The sequence below is a fragment of the Sciurus vulgaris genome, assembly GCF_902686455.1.
Source record: "Sciurus vulgaris genome assembly, chromosome: 14".
In the NCBI taxonomy this organism is placed as follows: Eukaryota; Metazoa; Chordata; class Mammalia; order Rodentia; family Sciuridae; genus Sciurus; species Sciurus vulgaris.
The window spans coordinates 64,443,757-64,464,993 of record NC_136475.1 but is presented as its reverse complement, the minus strand read 5'-3'; the positions used below and the strand labels follow the sequence as shown (position 1 = coordinate 64,464,993).

General features: G+C 43.6%; 1 protein-coding gene across 1 annotated transcript in view; it reads right to left on the bottom strand.

The window, feature by feature from the left end:
• Nucleotides 1-19,377, bottom strand: part of LOC306643565 (uncharacterized protein) — a 78,295-nt gene extending 58,918 nt beyond the window's left edge. The window contains exons 1-2 of the mRNA XM_079109799.1: nucleotides 19,308-19,377; nucleotides 17,933-18,022 (exon numbers count right to left, since the gene is read on the bottom strand). Of these exons, the coding sequence (XP_078965925.1) occupies nucleotides 17,933-17,948 (16 nt within the window). The 5' untranslated portion in view covers nucleotides 17,949-18,022; nucleotides 19,308-19,377. The remainder of the gene's footprint in view (nucleotides 1-17,932; nucleotides 18,023-19,307) is intronic.
• Nucleotides 19,378-21,237: the final 1,860 nt, after the last annotated feature.

Sequence of the window (21,237 nt, the reverse complement as noted above, 5' to 3'; positions counted from 1 at the left end):
TGAGATCCTGGGATGAGAGGATCCAGGAAGTCATCTTTATCCTTCCAGCCATGTAGAGAGTCCCTGCTTGTGAATCAAAGCCATCACAGGAAGAAGAGAGAGGGAGAGAGAACTAACATTAGTTGAGTTCCTAGGCCCAACTCTACCTAACCAGGATATTTCCATTCTTACTAAAACTGGTCAGGGTTGGGGGTTTGCCTCTTTTACCATTGAAGTCATAAGCTAAAGTTGAACTTGCAATAAGAAGCAGACAACTTTACCTGACATAGGCAAGAGCCCAGCGGCTCCTTAATGTAAAGCAAGCCAGGAGCTCATCAAAATATATGCTCCCTTCTCCATCATTCAGGGTTATAACTGGGAAATGGCTGTCCAGTCAAGGATTATATTTCCCAGCACGTCTTCCTCACTTGCACCTAGATGTGGTATGCAACTAATGCTGACCGGCAGAATGTGAATAAAAGCAATACAAATCATTCCCAGAACAAGACTTCAAAATGGCCTGCCTTCTCCACAGTCCATATACCCTGGCTCCTGGATGGGGAGGAAGATAAGAGATCCTAGGGGATGATGGCCCTCAATATAGAAGAAGCCTGTATCCCAGAAACATCACACTGAGGACAGACACCGTCAAAGAAGGATACCTGCTCTGGACAAATAATATTGGCAGGAAATTAAGTTTAAACCATTAATGCTGTTAATGCAGTTTAGAGATCTAGTTGTTACAGCAACTGAGGCCACCCCTGCTAATACCTTCCCCTCCCCTCCCCATTCAGGAATTTGCTTACAGTTCCAAAAGTCTTCTGCCTATTGCTTTGCTCTACTTTGCCAGAGTTAGATAAGTGATGTCTACTGGTAAAACTCACCTCCATAAAATCTACTATTTCCTTTGTTTTTTGAGTACCTGCTGCATACCAGGTCATGTACAGGTAAAGGGGGATACAATGGTGAATTAGATATGCCACATTTTACTGACTCTGAGTCACTATCAATTGTGAGACTGTTTTAGTCAGCTTTTTTTGCTGCTGTGACTTGAAGACCCAACCAGAACAACTGTAGAAGAGGAAAAGATTTAAGTTCACAATTTCAGAGGTCTTAGTCCATAGAAGGCCGGCTCCATTCCTCAGGGCTCAAGGTGAGGCAGAACATCATGGTGAAAGAGTGTGGCAGAGGGAAGCAATTCACATGGTGATCAGGAAGCAGAGAGAAAGACTCCACTCTCCAGATACAAAATATATACCCCATAGCCAGTACCCCAGTGAACCACTTCCTCCAGCCACATCCCACCTGCTTCCAGTTACCACTCAGTTAATTCCATTAAGGATTAATTCACTGATTGGGTTAAGGCTATAGCCCAATCATTTCTCCTCCAAACCTTCTTGCATTGTCTCACACATGAGCTTTTGGGGGACACCTTACATCCCAACCATAACAGAGACATATTATATGGACCTCTGAAATAAGAAATATGTAACACTAAGAAAATATATTGCAAATTATGCAATGACTTGCCATCAAATACTATCCTAATTTCAGAAATGTAAAAGTGTGTGTTAAAACTGATGAAATACAAGTCTGGTGTAGTGGCACACGCCTGTAGTCTCAGCAGCTCCGGAGGATGAGGCAGGAGAATCACTAGTTCAAAGTCAATCTCAGCAAAAGTGAGGCACTGAGCAACTCAGTGTGACCCCGTCTGTAAATAAAATAGGGCTGGGGATATGACTCAGTGGTCAAGTGCCCCTGAGTTCAATCCCCAGTACCCAAAAACAAAGCAAAAACAAAAAACAACAAAAAACAAACAAAAAACAAAACAAAACAAAAAAACAAAAAACAAAAAACTAATGAAATACAGTATTTCTTAACTTCAGGAAGCTAAAGATCTTCTGAGAGAGGCAGATAAGCAAAAGAAAAAAATATATACATACATATATGCGTATATGTATATATATATGAACTGTACAATACAAATACTTTTATGGGTATTATATAGTTCATCTAGGAAGAAGTAATCAGTTTGACCTTGGGAAGGGGGAAAGTTTCACCAAGGGAATTTTGAGCCAAATTTTGAAAGAGGAAAAGAAGTTCTATTGAGAAGCGGGGTTAGCAGGTCTTCCACAAACCTTCTCCTCACCTTCAGAAGCATGCATGCATCCCAGGGACTATAATGGGTTAGCAAAATCTCAAAACACTATACAGTAAATTCCAACAAGACAGCTTCATTTTCTGGACAAATGGAGACTGATCCTTTAGGTGCCAAGGCATCATTTTAACTGGATATTTTAAAGTGGAAAATCTTCCAAAATATACCATAGTAAACCCTTGGCATCTGCAAGGGGCACACCAGGGGGTCTTGGTGAATCTCCAAATTCACAAATTCAGCCAGGCCTGGAGAGACTCCTGGCTTTCTCCAGGATCACACTTACAGGAAAAGCCACAGTCATCCACTGTGAAGCCCAGCACCACACACCCGCCTCCCTTCCCACGGACTCTATACTTTATCTTTGCTTGATGAGCAATTATATGTAACCAGTTTATTGATCGCACATGACTTCTGATGTAGTCAAAACACAGTTTTTGTTGTTGTCCTTGTTTATCTCCTATTATCCCTTTAAACCCCATTCCACATGGCTACTCTTTCTGTACCACTGACAAAAACTCTGGCAGGTCCATGACTTTTCAGTTCTGCCTTGTGTGGTTAACACATTAAGTCACTTGAAGTGACAAACAACAGTCCCAATGCGGTGGCTTGAATGCCATTTCTGTGCAATAATTAAACTCTCTAATTTGATTTAACAGCATGTCCTCCTCCCTGCTCCAGCTCCAGTTTGCTTTCGGCTGGAAGCCTGTGGGGAGGGCAGACTGCCACGTGTGTCTTTTACCCGCCCCCACTGCACTAGCATGCACGCATGCACACACACACACACACACACACACACACACACACACACACACACACCCCTCATTGGAGGGAGTCACAGCAGTACAAAAGCTCTCATCAGAGAAGTCTGTCTCCTGATCTATTCTCCCTCTCCTCTGCCTCGCCCATTCCATATTCTCAAGGTGGGTAACACATGTCAAGAATTCATTCTTGGCTGGGGAGATAGCTCAGTTGGTAGAGTGCTTGCTTTGCAAGCACAAGGCCCTGGGTTCAATCCCCAGCACTGCAAAAAAAAAAAAAAAAAAAAAAAAAAAGTTCGTTCTCCTTTGAACATTTTGCAAGTGATGATCTAACCTTGTAATTTCACAACTGTTGTATCTCGCTGTCTAGTCCAATTTTTATTTTTAACACTCTAGGGATATGTTACTATTGGGAACTAAATGTCTATGCTCCCCTTAGAATTCATACATAGAAGCCCATATGCAAGGGAGAAAGAGAGCCCATGTAGGACTGGAGCACTCCAGTCTCAGTCCTCCAGCCTCCGGAACCCTGAGAACGTACATTTCTGTTGCAGAAGCCGTTTTGTTATGGCAGCCTGAGATGACCAGAACCCTTGTTGAAATACTTTAACACATTGCTTTCTCTAATCTTTCTCTAATTTCTGTGTTGGGCACATAGTAGGCAATCAAACAATATTTATTAAATGAATGGATGAGTGGATAGATGGAATCTGTCACTTCAGTTTTCCAAGCCACTACAGAAGGTTGTCATGTATGGTATGTGTATGTGTATATGTGTGTGTGTGTATGTGTGTGTGTTTTAAGTATGTAAGAACACCTTTGTGTGTGTTTGTGATTTAAGTTAAAAAACATAGAAGCAATACATGACTATACTCCTTTGGTTATACATATGTGCTTGTGGGTTAAACAATGCAGAAAATGGTAGAAGAAAATGTCCAAATGTCCCTTCACCAAACTCCCCCCTCCTCAGCCCATTGCACCACTTTCCCAAGAGAGACACAAACACACAATTAGCCAGATCTGTTTCTTATCAATCTTTATGTTGTGCCTACATGCCTGCAAAACTGTATTACATGATATCGTACTGTGTGTGAACTACTACCACTAGCAATTTCCCTTATTTCTCACTCGTTGAAGTGCAGAAACGTACTGTTTTTATTTATACCTACCCTCTATCAGTGGGCATTTCAGGTCTTCTTTAATTTTTCCTCATATAATATTGCAACACATGCATCTTGGGTCATGTATACAAGTTGTCAGTTCCTCCAAGACCATTTTGAAGTTAATTCCTGGATTGAGATGATTTGCACATTGAGATTTTTGATAGCTTCTGCCACATGACTGTCTTAAGGACAGAGTCAGTTTATGCACCACCAAGATTTCCCCCCCACCCCATGGGATATTTTATATCAAACTTTTATCAATGTGATATTAGAAAAATCTCATTGCTAACTTTTAATTCCCTGGTTACCAATCAAGTTATCTATTTCTACTACCAACAATCTGGTTCTGTTTTCTGTATATTCTTCCATGTGATTATTTGTTGTTTCTATTCTGTGCATATTTTTTCCATTTGGTTATTTGTTGCTTAATTGTTAGCTTCTAGAAACTCTATTTTGTAGTTATCAATCCCGTGTCTGTTATTGTATATTACAAATCCTCTCTCCCAGGCTGTTATTTGTCTTGGGGTTTTGTTCATTGTTGCCTTGTGTTTTGTACAGAAGTTTTTTATTTTTATGTAGTCAAATATAACAAATGTTTTCTTTGTGGCTTTCTTTGCTACTTCCAAGATTAATAAAATATTTAGCTGTATTTTCTTCAAATATTTTGAAGTTGCTTTTTAAATTTGGCTCTTTATTCCATCTGGAATGAATTTTTATAGAAGGAAAAAGGGGGAGCCAACTTTTTCCCTAAATTTTCAATAAACCCAATCTCGTTTATTGAGCAATCTATCCTTTTCCCCTTCATTGGCAATACCATATTTATCACATACTAAAACGCTATGTGTGTGTGTGTGTGTGTGTGTGTGTGTGTGTGTGTTACATCGAGTGGTATTTCACTCTAATTTATCTAAAATGTTTCTTTTCTTGAACTTCTTCAGCTCTTTCACTAGCACCAGGAATTGACTTTGGAGGAAGATCTGTTTCTCTCTCTCTCTCTCTCTCTCTCTCTCTCACACACACACATACAGAGAGAGAGAGAGAGAGAGGAAGGGAGGGAGAAGATTCTTCTCATTTCCATGATGGAAGACAGAATGCTTGAGGCCATTAGTAAGGGGTTTCCTTCTCCACTCCAGGTTTGCACTATCAGCAAACAAAATTTGTGTTTCAGCAAAATATCCAATTTTTACATGTCAGGGAGCATGCAAGCTTGACATACAGCTATTCCATCCCATTCTACAGTAATCCTCGACCCCAGGAGTATATTAAATGACCTGACAAGGACCCTGACCTTGGCCCCTTAGAACTTGGGCTGTTGATGCCAGTCTAGAACCAGCTTTGAAAGATGGGATAACCATCCACATCAGTGGGATTTGGCTTCTGACTATTAAAAACAAAAAGTCCAAGTATTTTAGAGACGTGTTCTCAATTTTTTTTTTCCTTAGCTGTTTTCTAGCTTGTTTCCTAATGTTCTTTCAGACATCCTGGATGCCATTCCAACCTCCCCATCCAGAGCAAAAAGACAGACATTCTTATATAGAGAGATGACATTTTATTACCTCAAATTAGATGTGACCTGAAAATAAATTTGCCATACTAGCCAATTATTTCCAGAAAGCAAGCCCACAAGTCAACTGTCCTAAAACTCAATATATTATCTCTGATAGGCACTCCACATTTTAACTGACTTATGAATAATGACCCAGTACAAGTGACTTCATTCAGTTACCTTGGCACTAACATAGAGTTTGTCTTGGATGGGGTCCTGACAGTAGCATTGCTCAAAGCCAGGCATTCTCAGGGGCGTTGCCAAGATTTTATTTGGCCATGGCAAGGGTCTGGCTATACCAATCTTAAACATTCTTAACCACGGGCATTACCTCAGCCATGTTGAATGAAGTTGACTCTGGGGGCCTGGTTTGCTTATTCATTTACACACTGGAACAGGCTCAAGGCAACTTCAGAAGTAAGTCTGGTGTTGCTGGTGGACAGTGATGGAGGAGGGTTCCTGCAAGCTAGATAGTCAGTGAAGGCACATGAATAGGTACTCACAGGATAACATAGAACACTGCCTTCAAGCCATCTAGGGAGTACAGTTTGAATGTCCTACTACTAAATATTTATATAAGAGCCCCACTGAGAAATAACACTATTCAGAGAAGATTGCTTGAAGGATAAGCAGTTCATCCTCTCTTCCAGATTTTCTAACACCAATCCCTGGATCCGCCAGAGCAGCTCAAACACAGATACCTGGAGAGCATCACACTGGCCCCAGCAGGACTACTTTTGCTAAACTGTTTTTGGTGTGATGCCATCAGCATTTTTTAAAATGTCATTACAAGAAACAGTAACTCCCTTGGGCTAACCAGGTTGTTGAAGACATTGCCACTGCATCACACGGCATTCTCTTTATTTAGTACCCTCAGAGCTAATTTTGTCTGAATTTAACACGAAAAATAGTAGTCCCTCTTCCAGGCAATTGGTTTATCTATCTGTGACATGGTTTTTCCAGAGAGTGCTCTGAGAAACACCAGGGCAAAAGGCAGTTGACAGGTCTTCTGTGAAGAAGGTATTACATAATTCAAAAATTCACACTTTCTTCACTTTGTATATATATACACACACACACACATATCCATATATGGTAACACCTATTGTTGTTTTGTTATTTACTTCAGTATTTCTGAGCTGTTAATATGCATTATGTAATGTTACCAAGTATAATATTTACTAGGGTTCCAGGGATGTTCATAACAGGCCATTTTTGTGTTGGGTACTAAGCAAAAAAGCTAATGTAGGGCCAGGTGCAGTGGCACATGCCTGTAATCCCAGCAGCTCAGGAGGCTGAGGCAGGAGGATCATGAGTTCAAAGTCAGCCTCAGCAAAAGCGAGGTGCTAAGCAACTCCGTGAGACCCTGTCTCTAAATAAAATACAAAATAGGACTGGGGATGTGGTTCAGGGGTCAAGCAACTCTGAGTTCCATCCCCTGTAACTCCCACCAAAAAAAGCTGATGTAGGTATCTATCTGCCAAAATTACCTTGACCTCTGCATTAGACTGACCAGTCCTCTTCAACCTCCTCTGGGTCTCAGAGGTCCTGGAATGTGACACAGTCCATTCACAGCAGATCTTTTCTCTCTGGCTCCTACCTCACTCCTCCACATCTGGTTCTGCCATGCCCAGGCACACGCACCCAGGCACACAACGCAGGAGAATGTCTGGATCTTCAGCAGCTCCTGCCTGACCTGCGGGACTACTGGGTCTCTCCATTTTTCACAGCCTGGCTTTGTCCTCACCTTGAACAATGTCTGCTGCTGACTCTCTTTCCACTGCTCTCGAAACCCAGGGTCTCTTCGTTCCTCTCTTTTCTTTTATCTTACCTGATTATTTCTGGCAAATTTCTCAAGACTTTAGGGGAAAATGCTGGCATTCATGCACATCAGTAGGTAGTCAAGAATCTGCTTTCCTTCAGTGCAAGGATTAGACTAATCAGAGGGCATAAAATCCTCTTGGAATGTGTGTGTGTGTGTGTGTGTGTGTGTGTGTGTGTGTGTGTGTGTTCCCTGGTTACTGTTTTGCACCACCTTACTGTCTTCTAGATCCAAGGCTAATGGGAATGCCTTAAGAGTCTAGAAACCACATTCCGATTACTACATACAACTGTGTCATTTCTCTTCTTCCTTAACAATAGAAGCCCCAGGTTTTAGCCGGCACCTGGCCACCCAGAATAAACGCTGCATTTCCCAGGCTCTTTTGCAACCAGAAGCCAACGTGTGACTAAGTTCAGCCAGTGAAATACAAGTGGAATATTTGCAACTTCCAGGACACTTCCTGGAAGAGTTGGCTCTTCTTAACCTAACCCTTCTTTCTACTGATCAGAACATGAATGTGACATTTGGAGCTCTTGTACCCATTTTAAACCATGAGATGACACCAAGGATGACAAAGCAGTGAAATGTAAGAAACACAGACCTTACCCTTCCTAACTCTGAACCCTTCCTGTCTCTCTGTTTAAACCTCTCTTATTTGGGACTTTTCTATAATTCACACATACTTTGTCCTAATTCAAATATTGGGAAACTGAGAAGAGATGGGATTCAGAGTGTAAAATTGTAGGGATCCTCAAGAGAGGGAACTTTTCAGCTGTCAAAAACAAAGTACTGAGCAGAGTGGGAAGCACAGCCCCTGGCTGCACAGGAGTACCTGCCTAGGGTGAGCTGGGCAACTGTGCTGCTCCACACTCAGGACCTGCATCAGCACTCCTGGGGGACTCCTGATACTTTATTAAAAGTGCAGAATCTTGGCCTGGTGTGGTGGTACACACCTATAATCCCAGCAGCTCAGGAAGCTGAGGCAGGAGGATTGCAAGTTTAAAGCAACCTCAGCAATTTAGTGAAGCCCTAAGCAATTTAGTGAGACCCTGACTCAAAATTTTTTTAAAAATTTAAAAGGACTAGGAATGTGGCTCAGTAGTTGAGCACCCCTGGGTTCAATTCATGGTACAAAAAATAAAATAAAATAAAATAAATAAATGCAGAAGCTCAGGCTATACCCAGAACTACTGGAACATAAACTTCATTTTAACATGTTCCCCAGGTGAATCATGTGTGTATTGAAATGGGCAAAGCACTGCTTTAGGGCGTCCTTAATAGCACTAGTATGGTTTGGATCTGGAATGTCCCCACAGGCCTGTGTGTTTGTTATGGTTTGGATGTGAGATGTCCCCCAATAGTTCACATGTGATACAATGCAAGAAGGTTCAGGGGAGAAATGATTGGGTTGGAAGAATCTTAACCCCATCAGGAATTAATCCCTTGATTGGGATTAACCAAGTGGTAACTGAAGTGGTAGGGTGTGACTAGAGGAGATGAGAATTGGGGTGTGGCTAGGGGGTATATAATTGTATGGCCAATGGAGTCTCTCTCTCTCTGCTTTCTGATCGCTGCATGAGCTGCTTCCCTTTGCCACATTCTGCCGCCATGTTGTTCCTGCCTCACCTGGAGTCCTGAGGAATGGAGCCATCTGTCTATGGACTAAGACCTCTGAAACCATGAGCCCTCAAATAAAGTTTTCCACCTAAAATTGTTCTGGTCAGATCTTTTAGTCACAGCAGTGAAAAAGCTGACTAAAATAGTGTTGGTTTGTTCCCCAGTGCAGCAATGTTCGGAAATGAAGCTTTTAGAAAGTAATTTGATCGTGATACCCCTGACCTCATCAATGGGCTAATCCATTATATGAATGCATAGCTAAGTGAACTACGGAGAGGTGGTAGAAACTAGGAAGTGGGACCTAGTCAAAGAAATGGGTCTTTGGGGCACGATCTTGGGGACTATATCTTGTCCCTGGTGATGACTACTCCTCCTCTTCTTTCTTCTTCCTCCTTCTTCTTCTCCTGGTCCTTGTCCTCCTCCTTCTTCTTCACTTTCTCTCCCTCTCCTTCCTGGCTGACGTGGGCTGAGCTGCTTTCCTCAGCCATGCTCTTCCACCATCATGTTCTGCCTCACCTCAGCCCCAAAGCAATGGAGCTGGTCAACCATGGACTGAAACCCTCATGAAACATAATAAATCTTTTCCTCCCATAAGTTGATTTTCTTTAATATTTTGTCACGGAGACAGAAAGCTGGCTAGTACAAGACTATAGAAACAAAAGTCAAGGCCACAGTTTCTATTCATCACTGGGAGCTGAAACTAGGCAGCAATCATTCAAAAAGGACAATTCCATCAGTAAAACCCTCCCCATGCTCAAGGTGATAGCAGAGAAGCTGCACCTTAGGGTTGGCTAACAAGAAGAAAGGGTTCATGAAAGAAATTGAAGCAATTGTCCTACAAATGTTAGTGTAAACCCCAAATTCACATACTCCTTGGGAATAGAAGTCCTCGGTCAACAGCTTGAAGAGAACTGGTTTAAAAAAGAGAATTCCAACTTCAGAAACAAGCCCAGCAGGCTGCCCCTGTGTCCTAGAAAACACCCAGGACTCTGCATGAGATGATCCCTGCTGAGAAGGAGATAAAAGTCACTACAGCACACAAGGAGATGATACCAGCAACATCAGCAAGTGTTACAAATGGGAGAATCCATTCCCAAAGAGTCATCAGTAATGGAGAATTCTGAAAAGGAATTTAGGTGTGTCTTTAATGTCTTAAAACAAGAACCATGTCACCCAGACAGTGAGTGCAGAACATTATGAGAAGATTTGACTTGCAAAAGAACTAAAATGAAGTTCTAAAAAAGAAAAACATAATCATCCAAAATAATTTTTTTTTTTCCCCCTGAATCCTCAACAAGTTGGTTAAATGGCCCATGGACACAGCAGTTTAAAAAAAAAAAAAAAAAAAAAAAAAAACTGGCAACATGGAGGATATGTTTCAATGGTCCTGAATCAATAGTTGTTGATCAATACCAATACCAATAGAAAAATCAATACCAACAGCCATAGGTGTTACAAAAAGAGAGGCCAGCAAGAGTAGGGGTGAAAGGGAATATTTGAAGAGAAGATGGTTAAGGATTATCCAGATTGGAGAAAAACTTATGAACCTTGGGTTGAAAAAGTCCATAGAATAAGTAAAAACAAATACTTACTTATTAGACACATGATTGTGAAACCACAGAATGTCAAGGAAAATGATAATATTTTTAGAGACACTAGAGAGTAGAGATAGATTATCTTCAAAGACATGTCTCTCAGATTGATACCAGTGTTCGTACTGGCAGCAATAACTGCCAAAAAAATGAGAGAATAATATCTTAGAAGTGCTGGGGAGAAAAAAAGTCACGCTAGAAAGAAAAAGTCAGCTGGTCCACATCTGAAACTAGGGACAAAGATATTTTCAAAAGAAAATTATGAGTTAACTGAACACAGCTCTTCACTGAAATAACTACTAAAGGATTCCTGCAGAAAAACAGGAATGAGGATGTGAGAAGCAATTGTGTTCTAATACACACACCTGCAGACACCACACACACACACACACACACACACACTTTGGTAAATCTAAATAGTTAAAGATTCTAAAAATAATGATGATGACCAATGGCATGTGAAACTAGTACAAGGAACTCCTAGACCATGGTAGCAGGAAAGATGGGGCAATGCTAAAGCATTCTGAACTCTGTATCTTTAGGAGGATGTGTACATCTTCCGGGGTGCATGTTTAGGAATATAAGTGTTTAAAAAAAATCAAGGAAATTTCCAGAAGAATAGCTATACTAAGAGTAACTTCCAAAAGCAAAGGAGGAAATACAAGCTCTCAAGAGAGTACATGTTCGTGGGATAAGCATAAAAATTATGGACCGAAGAGGTACACATTGAAATTGTGACAGAGATTTGCCTCCACATGACATTGAGAAAGTGGGTCAAAGAAGATTTTAGCATTATCAGTAGTGGTTTTTTTTCTTTTACTGAAAAACAAAATCTGAGGCAAATGTTCAGGGTTTAACATTCATCAGACCTAGCAGTGAGATATTCTATGCCTTTCTGTAATTTAAATTTATTTTTCAATTAAAAAATTTTAAAAAGCAATGGATGACAATCCAAAAGGACTTTGTGTTTGCTCAAGAGATGATGGAGGCAGGAGTAGAGGGCAGGCCTCTTTTCTGTCCATCATGCAAGCTGTAATGGAAGGACAATGGCCCATGGGAAGTATCCAGATGTTGTACAGAGGAGAGAAGCTTAGGCTGCTGGTGTAGCACTCCTAGGTGCCATCCTCACCATGCCTTGGGATCTCACAACTTCCTTCAACAGCAGGTGTTCACCCTGCATGAAACCATTCAGCCCCACAGGGCTACCTGAGGGCCCTGGTCCAGGCCCCTGCAGATGGTAACCAGGTACAGCACCCTTATGAGGAGGAGAGGACCTGCTGGTGTGGATGGAGACTGGGGTTGTGACACACGCTTAACATAAATTATCTCATTTAGTTAAAGCCCTAAAACAGCTCTTTAAGATAAGCATTGTAAAAAAAAAAAAAAAAAAAAAAAAAAAAAAAAAAGAAGCATTGTAAGCAGGTGCGGTGGCCCATGACTGTAATCCCAGACTCAGGAGGCTGAGGCAGGAAGACAGCAAGTTCTAAATCAGCCTGAGCAACCTAGGGAGACCCTGTCTAAATTAAAAAAAAAAAAAAAATACTGAGGATGTAGCCCAGGGGTAGAGCCTCTGGTTTCAGTCTCTAGTACAGAAGGTCAGGGGAGGGAGGGCAGAAAAGAAAAGGAAGAAAGGGAGGGAGGGAAGGAAGGAAGGAAGGAAGGAAGATGAGCATGTTATAATCCTACCACTCTTTAGCCATCACTTCAGCCCCTAATAAATTCTAAAGTTAGATCTGGCACAAAGAAAACAGTATCTCTCATGAAGGTCCCCAACACTGCTGTTATACCATGTCCATTTTCCCTCCACTCCTCAAAACCTCTGCCCTCTTGCCTTGACCCTGGGTGATGTCTTGCCACCACCACCATCGGGCCTACAGGCCTGGTCTTACTAGTTGGATGGCACCACTCTACCCAGGCAAAGCCACAGCCTCTACCACTTGTATCTAACGCGACCACCAAGCTGCCAACGTCAACTTGTAATTTACCCAGGCTAGAAGAAAAGTGGACCAGGTAAGGCCAGGGGGACCCCACATCCATCTCCACTGTGTGAAAGGGCATCCAATAGGCCAAAAAGATGGAATCAATATTTGTGGAATTATATTTGTGCATTGTCTGGGCTGCTTGCAGGTACTTTCTCACTTAATCTTCCCAACAAGACTTCAAGGTATTATTAGCTCCATTTTAGATGTGTAAAAGAAGGGTAAGTGACCTCCCTAAATTTGTGAGCTGTTTCTCTTTTGGAAAGAGACTGAGAGATAGGGGCTCTGGGCTCCTGAACATATGACTCCTAGCCCGCCATAGCCACCCCAGAGTAGTCCTCCAAGGTGATAGATGCTGCAGGAGGAGGAGGATGATAGCAACAACATAGCAACAAATATTTATTGAGTTTTGAACATGTACCATGCACTTCCTATCCATTCTATCTCATATAAATGTATCAAATAAAACAAAATATATTTATTTTATAATGAAAGTAACATATCTCATATATAACAAATATATGAGGTAAATTCAATAATGTCCTCCACTTCCCAGTCAAGAAAACTGGAGGCTTATCGAGGTTATGAGATTTGTCCAAATCAAGGTCTATAAAATGATTAGAGGTGGAACTTCAGTCCAGATTATCTGACTCCAGAACCCAAATGTGTGACCCCTGGGTGAATTACTGTTAGATCCAATGTGACAGGAAAGCCCAGTATTATAGTGACTTACACGAGGACTACTGGAAACTGGCCTAGGGATGTGGCTCAGTTGGTACAGTGCTTGCCTAGCAGGCACAAGGCCCAGGGTTTAATCCCAGCACAAAAGGAAGGAAGGAAGGAAGGAAGGAAGGAAGGAAGGAAGGAAGGAAGGAAGGAAGGAAGGAAGGAAGGAAGGAAGGAAGGAAGGAAGGAAGGAAGGAAGGAAGGAAGGAAAGAAAGAAAGAGCCAGCTGGAAACTGATGGTCCAAGGCTATTTAACATTTCCTCCTCTGGATCTAGGTTATCACTCTGCCATGGCTAAAGGAGGGTCCTTCATCCTCCTGTTCTAAAGTGACTGCTACAGTTCAAGCCGCCACATCTGCAATAGCTAGGTAGGGGAAAAATAGAAAAAAGAGTAAGTAACCAAACATCACTGATCTTTTAAGGATGCTTCCTAAAACCACCAATGCTGGGCATATAAAAACTGAATTCCACTGAGGTCTTCAGTCCCACACTCATGGGCCAGACCAAGCAAGAACTCAGGGCAAACAGGCTTAACACCTAGATTGGTGGTCCCTAGTCCCTTTCTAGGAGGCCTGTCTTGCCATAAGTGCTGCATGAGAAAACAGAGTAGTCTTTGGGAGGAATGGAAAACAGAGAAAGGAAATGTCCCTAACTCGAGAACGCAAGCAAACCACCCTCTCCCTCCCCCTCCCCAAGCGTTTAAATGTGAAATGTGTCTTTTAGCAAAGGTGGCGTAACTGGGTTTGGATTTGAACCATGGCTGACTGGCTCCAAATCCCATGTACTTTCTAGCACACCACCACCTACCTCTCTCTCTCTCTCTCTCTTCCTCCCTCCCTCCCTTCCTCCCTCCCAACACTATCCTCCCAGTAGTTATTCAGATACATGGGACCCAGGAGGTTAAGTAGCACAGATGTTTCTAAAGCTAGGCAATGGCTCCAAGGGTCCCTTCCACACAGCCAGGAGCCACCTGCCCCGCAGTGAGAGCTAGTGTTCTAAGTCACTCAGTGAGGAGGGAAGCCATAAGATCTGACAGACAGGATGACTTCATGATGAGTCACATGTGGTGATGAGAAGTGCAGGACTGCTTACAAGGGTCTTTCTAAGTCGCTGATGTCTGCACTTTCCTATTAACTCCGTCCTGCCCGGCAAAGACACGCAGCCCACAGAGGGAAGCAACTCCATTCTGCTCTAACAGGGGCTTCCTTCCTCCTACCCTGAGACTTTCTCCTGGTAGAGATGCTGAAGCAGGATGTTTTGACCCCAGGGACATTCGTCCCACAGAGACATCTGAACACACTCTCAGCAAAAATGTCCCTTAGCCTTGCTTGATTTCTCTTCCCTCTGTCATTTGGCATCGTAGCTATTATAGAAACTTCCTATGGCTGAAACACTTACTAAGGTTTTCTGTTGTGAAAAAAAAAAAAAAAAAAACTAATAAAGTAATCAACTTTTCCTGTATCATTTACACTAAGTTGAATTGATTCAGGTAGAATAATTTTAGTATTAAGCACGGTAGTGCATGCCTATAATCACAGCTACTTGAAAGGATGGGGCAGGAGGATCACAAGTTCAAGATCAACCTGAGCAACTTAGTGAGACCCTGTCTCAAAATAAAAAGGGCTTGGGATGTCCTCAGTAGTAAAGCAGCCCTGGGTTCAATCCCCAGTAATAGAAAATAACTTTTTTTCAGTAACATAAAAATGGAAAAAAAAAATGGAAATATTTTAATGGCATCACACATTTAAAAATTAATTACAGGAGGAAAAAGCAAACAAGCCCATTTAGGCAAAGTAAAACTTGTCCTAGCATTTGGCTTTAAAATAAAATTCTCACATGGAAGTTCCCTGTTCCCCTCCAGTACTTCTTAGACTGTTTGAAGTCACCGACATCTCTGTGAATCTTATTAAATCAGTAAATCCACTCCCCAGGAGAAAATACATATGAAAATTCAATAGCTTTTTCATTCAATTTCTGAAAATTCATAGGCTCCAGAAGCCCATCCATGGATTCCCAGAACCCCAGTCTAGGTTATATGAGGGGGGCTTGCCCCAAACCCTTCCAGGTGAGGAAGAGACAGAGAAGGGAGAAAGAGAGGATGATTTTCTAAGGACTGACAGGGAATCTCATTGGCAAGAATCCCTGAGATGTGGCTGGGTTAGAATATGACAGCACGCCTTTAAGCCTTGCCAAATGTTCAGAATTAAAATTTATAAACTCTTTCAATGCTTTTTAAAAAATTCCTTTTAATTCTCTTCATTTCTCACTTTGAAAATAAAAGACCCATTTCATTATACTTAACTAAAACTAAGGGTGGAGACAAAAGGGAATTCTCCCTTGATTTAAATTCTAACAAGGTACTCCTGTGGGCTTAGAGCTGGGTATAAAAGACCAAGAAAGTGAGGGAAGTACTAGATTGGGGGTGGAGTGACAAAAATTCAGAATCCAAACCCTCTCATCCTTAATCTTCCTGAGCTCATGGACCCCTAGCATGAAGGACTGAGTAGGGTCTTTGATATTACATAAATGGTCATTTGGTGTCTCTTTGTGAGGAGGTCACTTAGTGACCTTATGCTGTTTGGGTAAGTCATTACATCTAAGTCACATGTTCAATGAGTGGTACAGTGTAGACCCCAAATAAAAAAGCATTCCTTTAAAGAATGTAGATGTTTAGGGGTGTAGTTCCCTCAACTCCACAAAAGGGGGTGTTAAGGAGGCAGAAGACCCATCCTAGGGATCCTCAAGCGTGAGCAGTGAGTTCCATTTAGAATGCTAAGGGCCAGAATTGCCCATAAAGATGCAGAACAGAGCACAGCTGACAACCATCCTCTGAGGACAGATTTAAGGCCGAAATGTAGATCATCCTTTTGTGGAAAAGCATGAAAGGAAAGCTTTTTAAATAGCAGTCAGAGATGGAACAGAAAGCACCAAAGATAAGTCATAGTGCTTCCAGAAAGGGGGAGGAAGGATGCTGCTGTTGACATTTTGACCAAAAAAACAATTTCTGAGTCCTGTCTCTACTGCCAGGAGTCAAACTGAGTCCTGTCTGGAGGTACAGGAGAACTTTCCAACCACCCCTTCTCCATGCCCAGTGCCACTGCCCAGAAGCAGTGCTGGCCAGGCCCATATATCCAGCAAGGAAAGCAACTACCACCCAAAGTGAAACAGATCAGCGCAGACTTTCCCCATATGAGATTATTTCCAGAAAGGAAATCTGCCAAGAGACAAGAGCTACCGAGAGCAGGGAGGGGAGATGGCATATTGGGGCCATGTGGGGAAAGTTGATTTCTGGCACTGCCCATACTCAAAGATAGCAGAGGAATCAAATGTATGAGGAAGGGGTGTCTTCCTTCACACACACCCCCACCATCATGCATTTATTTGGAAAAAGAATGTCCGTTTCCTCTGGAACCCAAAGGTGCTATACTGGTCCCTGCTGGTCTCCCTCTGAGGACCCAGAGAGAGACCACCCTCTCCCCAGCCCTCCCCACCTCCTTTGGGCATTCCTTCTCTGCACACATCAAATTAGCCTGAGTGTCAATCCAAAACACAAGGAAAGGATATGCAAGGAAGGAATCCACAGCCCCTCCACCCTGAGCTCGTTCCCCCTCCTCCCTCAGCCCTCATCTCGGGCTTGCCTCTTCTTGGCGGAGCTCAAGGCAGGCTTATTTCCCCCAAGGTTGTCACAGACCAATTTTCTAAACTGCATGAAAACAGAAAACAAACAGAAAACTAAATCCACCAAAGCTGGAGTCTCAAGAACAGCTTGGCAGGCCCGAGCAACGTGCTAACAATTTCATGCTGTTTTAAGACTTTCTAACTAAGCAACATGTACCAACAACCAGATGTGCCCTGATACCCGGAAAAAAAGAACATCGGCTTCTAGCGACGGAGATTCGTAAAACAGGAAAACACTCATCAAGAAATGTAGCTTCCAAGCACACTGGGGTTGGGAGGGAGCCTGTCTCTGTCAGCCTGACAGGACAAACTCAGTCTCTGAGCCACTTTTCAGTTATAGATTTTGACCGGTCTTCTTTGTGCCAGTCACACTAAGATGCTCATAGATGATCACAGCCTGTTCAGGAAAAAGGCAAGGAACAACCGTAATCACAGCACAATACGTGATGCTCTGAAATGGAGGAGCAACTCCTACAGGAGAAGAGACCTGGCTCAGGTGCTCGTTAGAGAAGACTTGACACCATTGACAGTGTATATTTGAAGCACTTATTATATGGCAAGGACAAAGAAGGGGGAAAGTGAAACATCATCCCAACTATTTAGGAAGACAGAAGTCATCAGATAAGTGATTGAAGGCACATTGGCTGTGCCTAAAGTAAGTACCTTGAAGAGTTTATTCAGCACCCACTACCCTCAAGTGCTAAAGCCAGGGCCCAGCATGGATACCCACCTGCCAAGAGCCATAAGCCTTTGAAGGAAGCCAGAACCACCTCTTGTGCATGAGGTCATCTCTCAGTGTTTCTTACCAGGGCTTAGCCCAACTCTAAGAGGACCTCAGTAACCAGCAGAGGCCAGGGCCCTGAGCTCTGAACTGCCCCATGGAGTCATTCCCATGGAGTGGGGTGAAGGCTCACCCAGGACAAATGACATCCACCAAGCCACTTCAAACGTATATTACAGTAGTTTCTCTTACACTTGCTTGCAGTACACAATTCATAGAATTCCTGAAATCATTAAATACCACAATTATATTACATTTAGGGTTTAAGTTTGTTAATCTGATAAATATAAACATATAAATTATAACGTGATTTTTGTAATGATCTATTTTATTTTGGCATTCCTCTTCCTCTTCTTCTTCCTCCTCCTTTTTTAAAATGTACTTGAAAGCTAAAGAGAAAAAGGTAGCTGGGAGCTAGCCTGGGCCTCCCCTGGCCTGAGAGGTCACTCTGGGTCAGCAGTCTTGAGCCTCAGGGAGTTTCTCCTCCCTGGTAAAAGTTCATTAGCTCAGGCTTACTGCTATCCTAAAGCCAGTGGCCTTCTTTATTAGGGCTGTGTTTGTCACCTGTTAACTTGTTTATTGGACCAGTCCTGGCCAGTGGGAGGGAGGATGGGCGTGAAGGTCACAAGTAGGTGGGAATTGCACACCTCAAGCCTGAGCCTCTCCCTGATCATTATTTTCCCAGAATGACCTCTGGGGGAAGGTGGGGGCTGGAGCTACCAAGACCTCCTTGAGCTAACACATGACAAGCCCTCACAAAAGAACTGCAAATAGGCCCCTAATTAATGGGTTTGCTTAGAGCTATTTCCCTGTTTAGGGACTTCTTCCCAATAATTGCAGGCTCCATAATCATTAATCAGTCACCACTACTTTTCCGGGTGCTGACCACAAGCCCAGCTCTGTTCCAGCAACGGTGAGAAGAGACAAGCAGAGAACAGGAATTGGGACGCATGAAGTGCCTGCACTGTGTCATGTGCTTCCTGGGCCAGAGCTCAAGAATCCTCCCAAGGACCCTGAGAGGGAGGCACCATGAGGAAACTGAGTCTCAGAGAACTAACAATCAGCTTGTAAGCAAGAATCAGGATTAGAAACAGTGTCTGGCCGATTCCAAGCGTGGGTTCTTGCCCTCTGCAAGTTAATAAAGTGAATCATTCAAAAATGGTGCAAAAGCAGAAGAGCTCAGAGCTGGCTGTATAAGACACATTCTGATCCTAGCAGCCCAGAGAGGGTGGGAGACACAGACCTGAGGTCCCAGTAATAAAATTCCCAAGGGAGAGGACACATGCTCCAGGGCCTTAAGGGTGGGGAGAATTATACACCTCTAATAAATTGTACTCAGGCACTTTCTCCAAACACAAGTCCAAGGTTGGAAAGGACTGTGGAATTTGTGCCTCACTTGGGGCCAATAAACATTTAGTTAAATATCTAAGGAGGACGTGTAGACACACACACACACACACACACACACACACACACACACACACACATATCACACATCACACACACACCTTGGCAGCTCCAAATATTGCTGGGAACAGGCACAGTAAAAGAGGACTTCAGCAGGCAGCAGGTACTGGCATCAGGCACCATGGGGATTAGGGCAAGTGCCAAACCCAGAGGAGGACATGTGGAGCCAGCCAATCCTGTGACCACCCTGGGCCCAGAAGGTTGGCAGCTCCCAGGGAATGTCTCATCCAAGTGCCCAATTTAGACCTTGTCCCAGAACATGAGAAATGCCAGTGGAGAAGAGAGAGGCCAGGAAAGGATGAAGAGTGAGCCCTTTCCAAGCTGCCCGCCGTTTTCTTTCCCAGTCATCTAGCCGCGCCTCACCCCTGAGCTCGCCCTCGACCCCTTCCACATACACTGGCCAGGTGTTCAGACCCCCAGCTCCATAGGGAAAAAAATGCACATCGTTACCCCAGACAGATTCACCGGGGAGTTTCTCCCAGGCACTGGCTACATTGATGGTTCTACCAGGCAGAGACTCAAGACTGTCAGGCCAGGCCTGGGCCTGGTCAGAGGTGGACAGAAAAAAGCCAGCCAGGATCTGGGCAGTAAGGTCCACACCAGCCCATCTCCCAACCAGGCTATGTGTGCCAGCCTGGGGAAATCCCATGACGTAAACAATTCTTTCCTGGAGCTGGGTTACAGTGACCCTGGCCCCAGAGGCTGCCCATGCCCACCTTCCACAGTTGCCAGGACCTGACACATTGCTTATGTGACAGTTACACAATCCATGTCATTTCACCAACAGGCTATTCCTGTGGGCTGCAGGCCTGGAGGGCCAGACCCACTCTTCCTTCAGCAAAGAGCAGCCTGGTCCTGAGTATAGACTTATAGCTCATGGCCAGACGCTGGTCAAGAGTTGATAAGCCAAACCCCAAAGAGCCAGATAGGCTCAGGCCTGGCTTTTCCAACCAGTCAGCATAGTTCATAGTTCATCCGCTGTCCCTGCCTCAGTGCAATCTGAATGAGGCTGCTGGACTTGGAGTCCCTGCAAGGGAGAGCTCAGAGGTTTCCTTGTTCTGAAGCTGCCCCCTCCCTTTGCCCGGCTTCTCTTCCAATCTTTCCCAGCCTCTGGTTGCTCCTGCCCTCAACTAAGTGGTCAGGGAAGCAAAAGTCCTTTTATCATTTTATTTAGCCATGAGGTATTGATGTTACTCTTAAGAATCTTCCCCACATCATTTCTAGGGCACCGGAGGTAGATATTCTGGAAATACCAGCACTCCGCACAGCAGCCCATCAGGAATGGAATAAGAGAGATCAGGAGACCAAAAAGGAGACAGAGGAGCCTGGCTTTCCTGAGCCCTGAATCCCAGAAGAAACACAAACCAAGTCTGCAACTTCTTTTAAAACTGCCATGATTTATTACTCTGGAAAGATGGTGATGTCAGGAGGGAAAAGGAAGATTTCCAACAGGAGGTAGTCTACACAAGATTCTTCCAAGAAGGTGCTGCTCTCCAAGCCTCATCAGCCTGCAGAGTCTGACCAGGGGAGGAGCTTGGCACAGGGGCCCTTAGCCTCCAGAGAGCCAGAGAAAAGGAGCCGTGGCCTTGGAACCTGGCTGGCCAGTGGTCCAGCCTTGCTTACCCTCTTGGGCTTCTTGTGAAGCTCACTGGCTTAAAGATCCTGCCCCAGGGAACAGGCCAGGACCAGCTTAGGTCTTTTTTAGGGCAGACTGGAGAGATAAGTCCAGCTACCCTTCCTGATCTTCCTGCAACTTGCTGCATATACCCAGCCATGTAACCAGCAGGGTATCAATAGATAGATTGATTGATTGATTGATTGATCTCATCTTGGACATCTTTCCAGCTGTATCTGTGCTTCTCTGGCTGCCAGCTGTCTTTTCCCACTCTCAGCCTCCCTTTACCCCTCCTGCAAGCCTCCTCCCAACTCTGAGTCAGCCAGGATGAGTTCGTCTGAGCAAAATGGAATAGG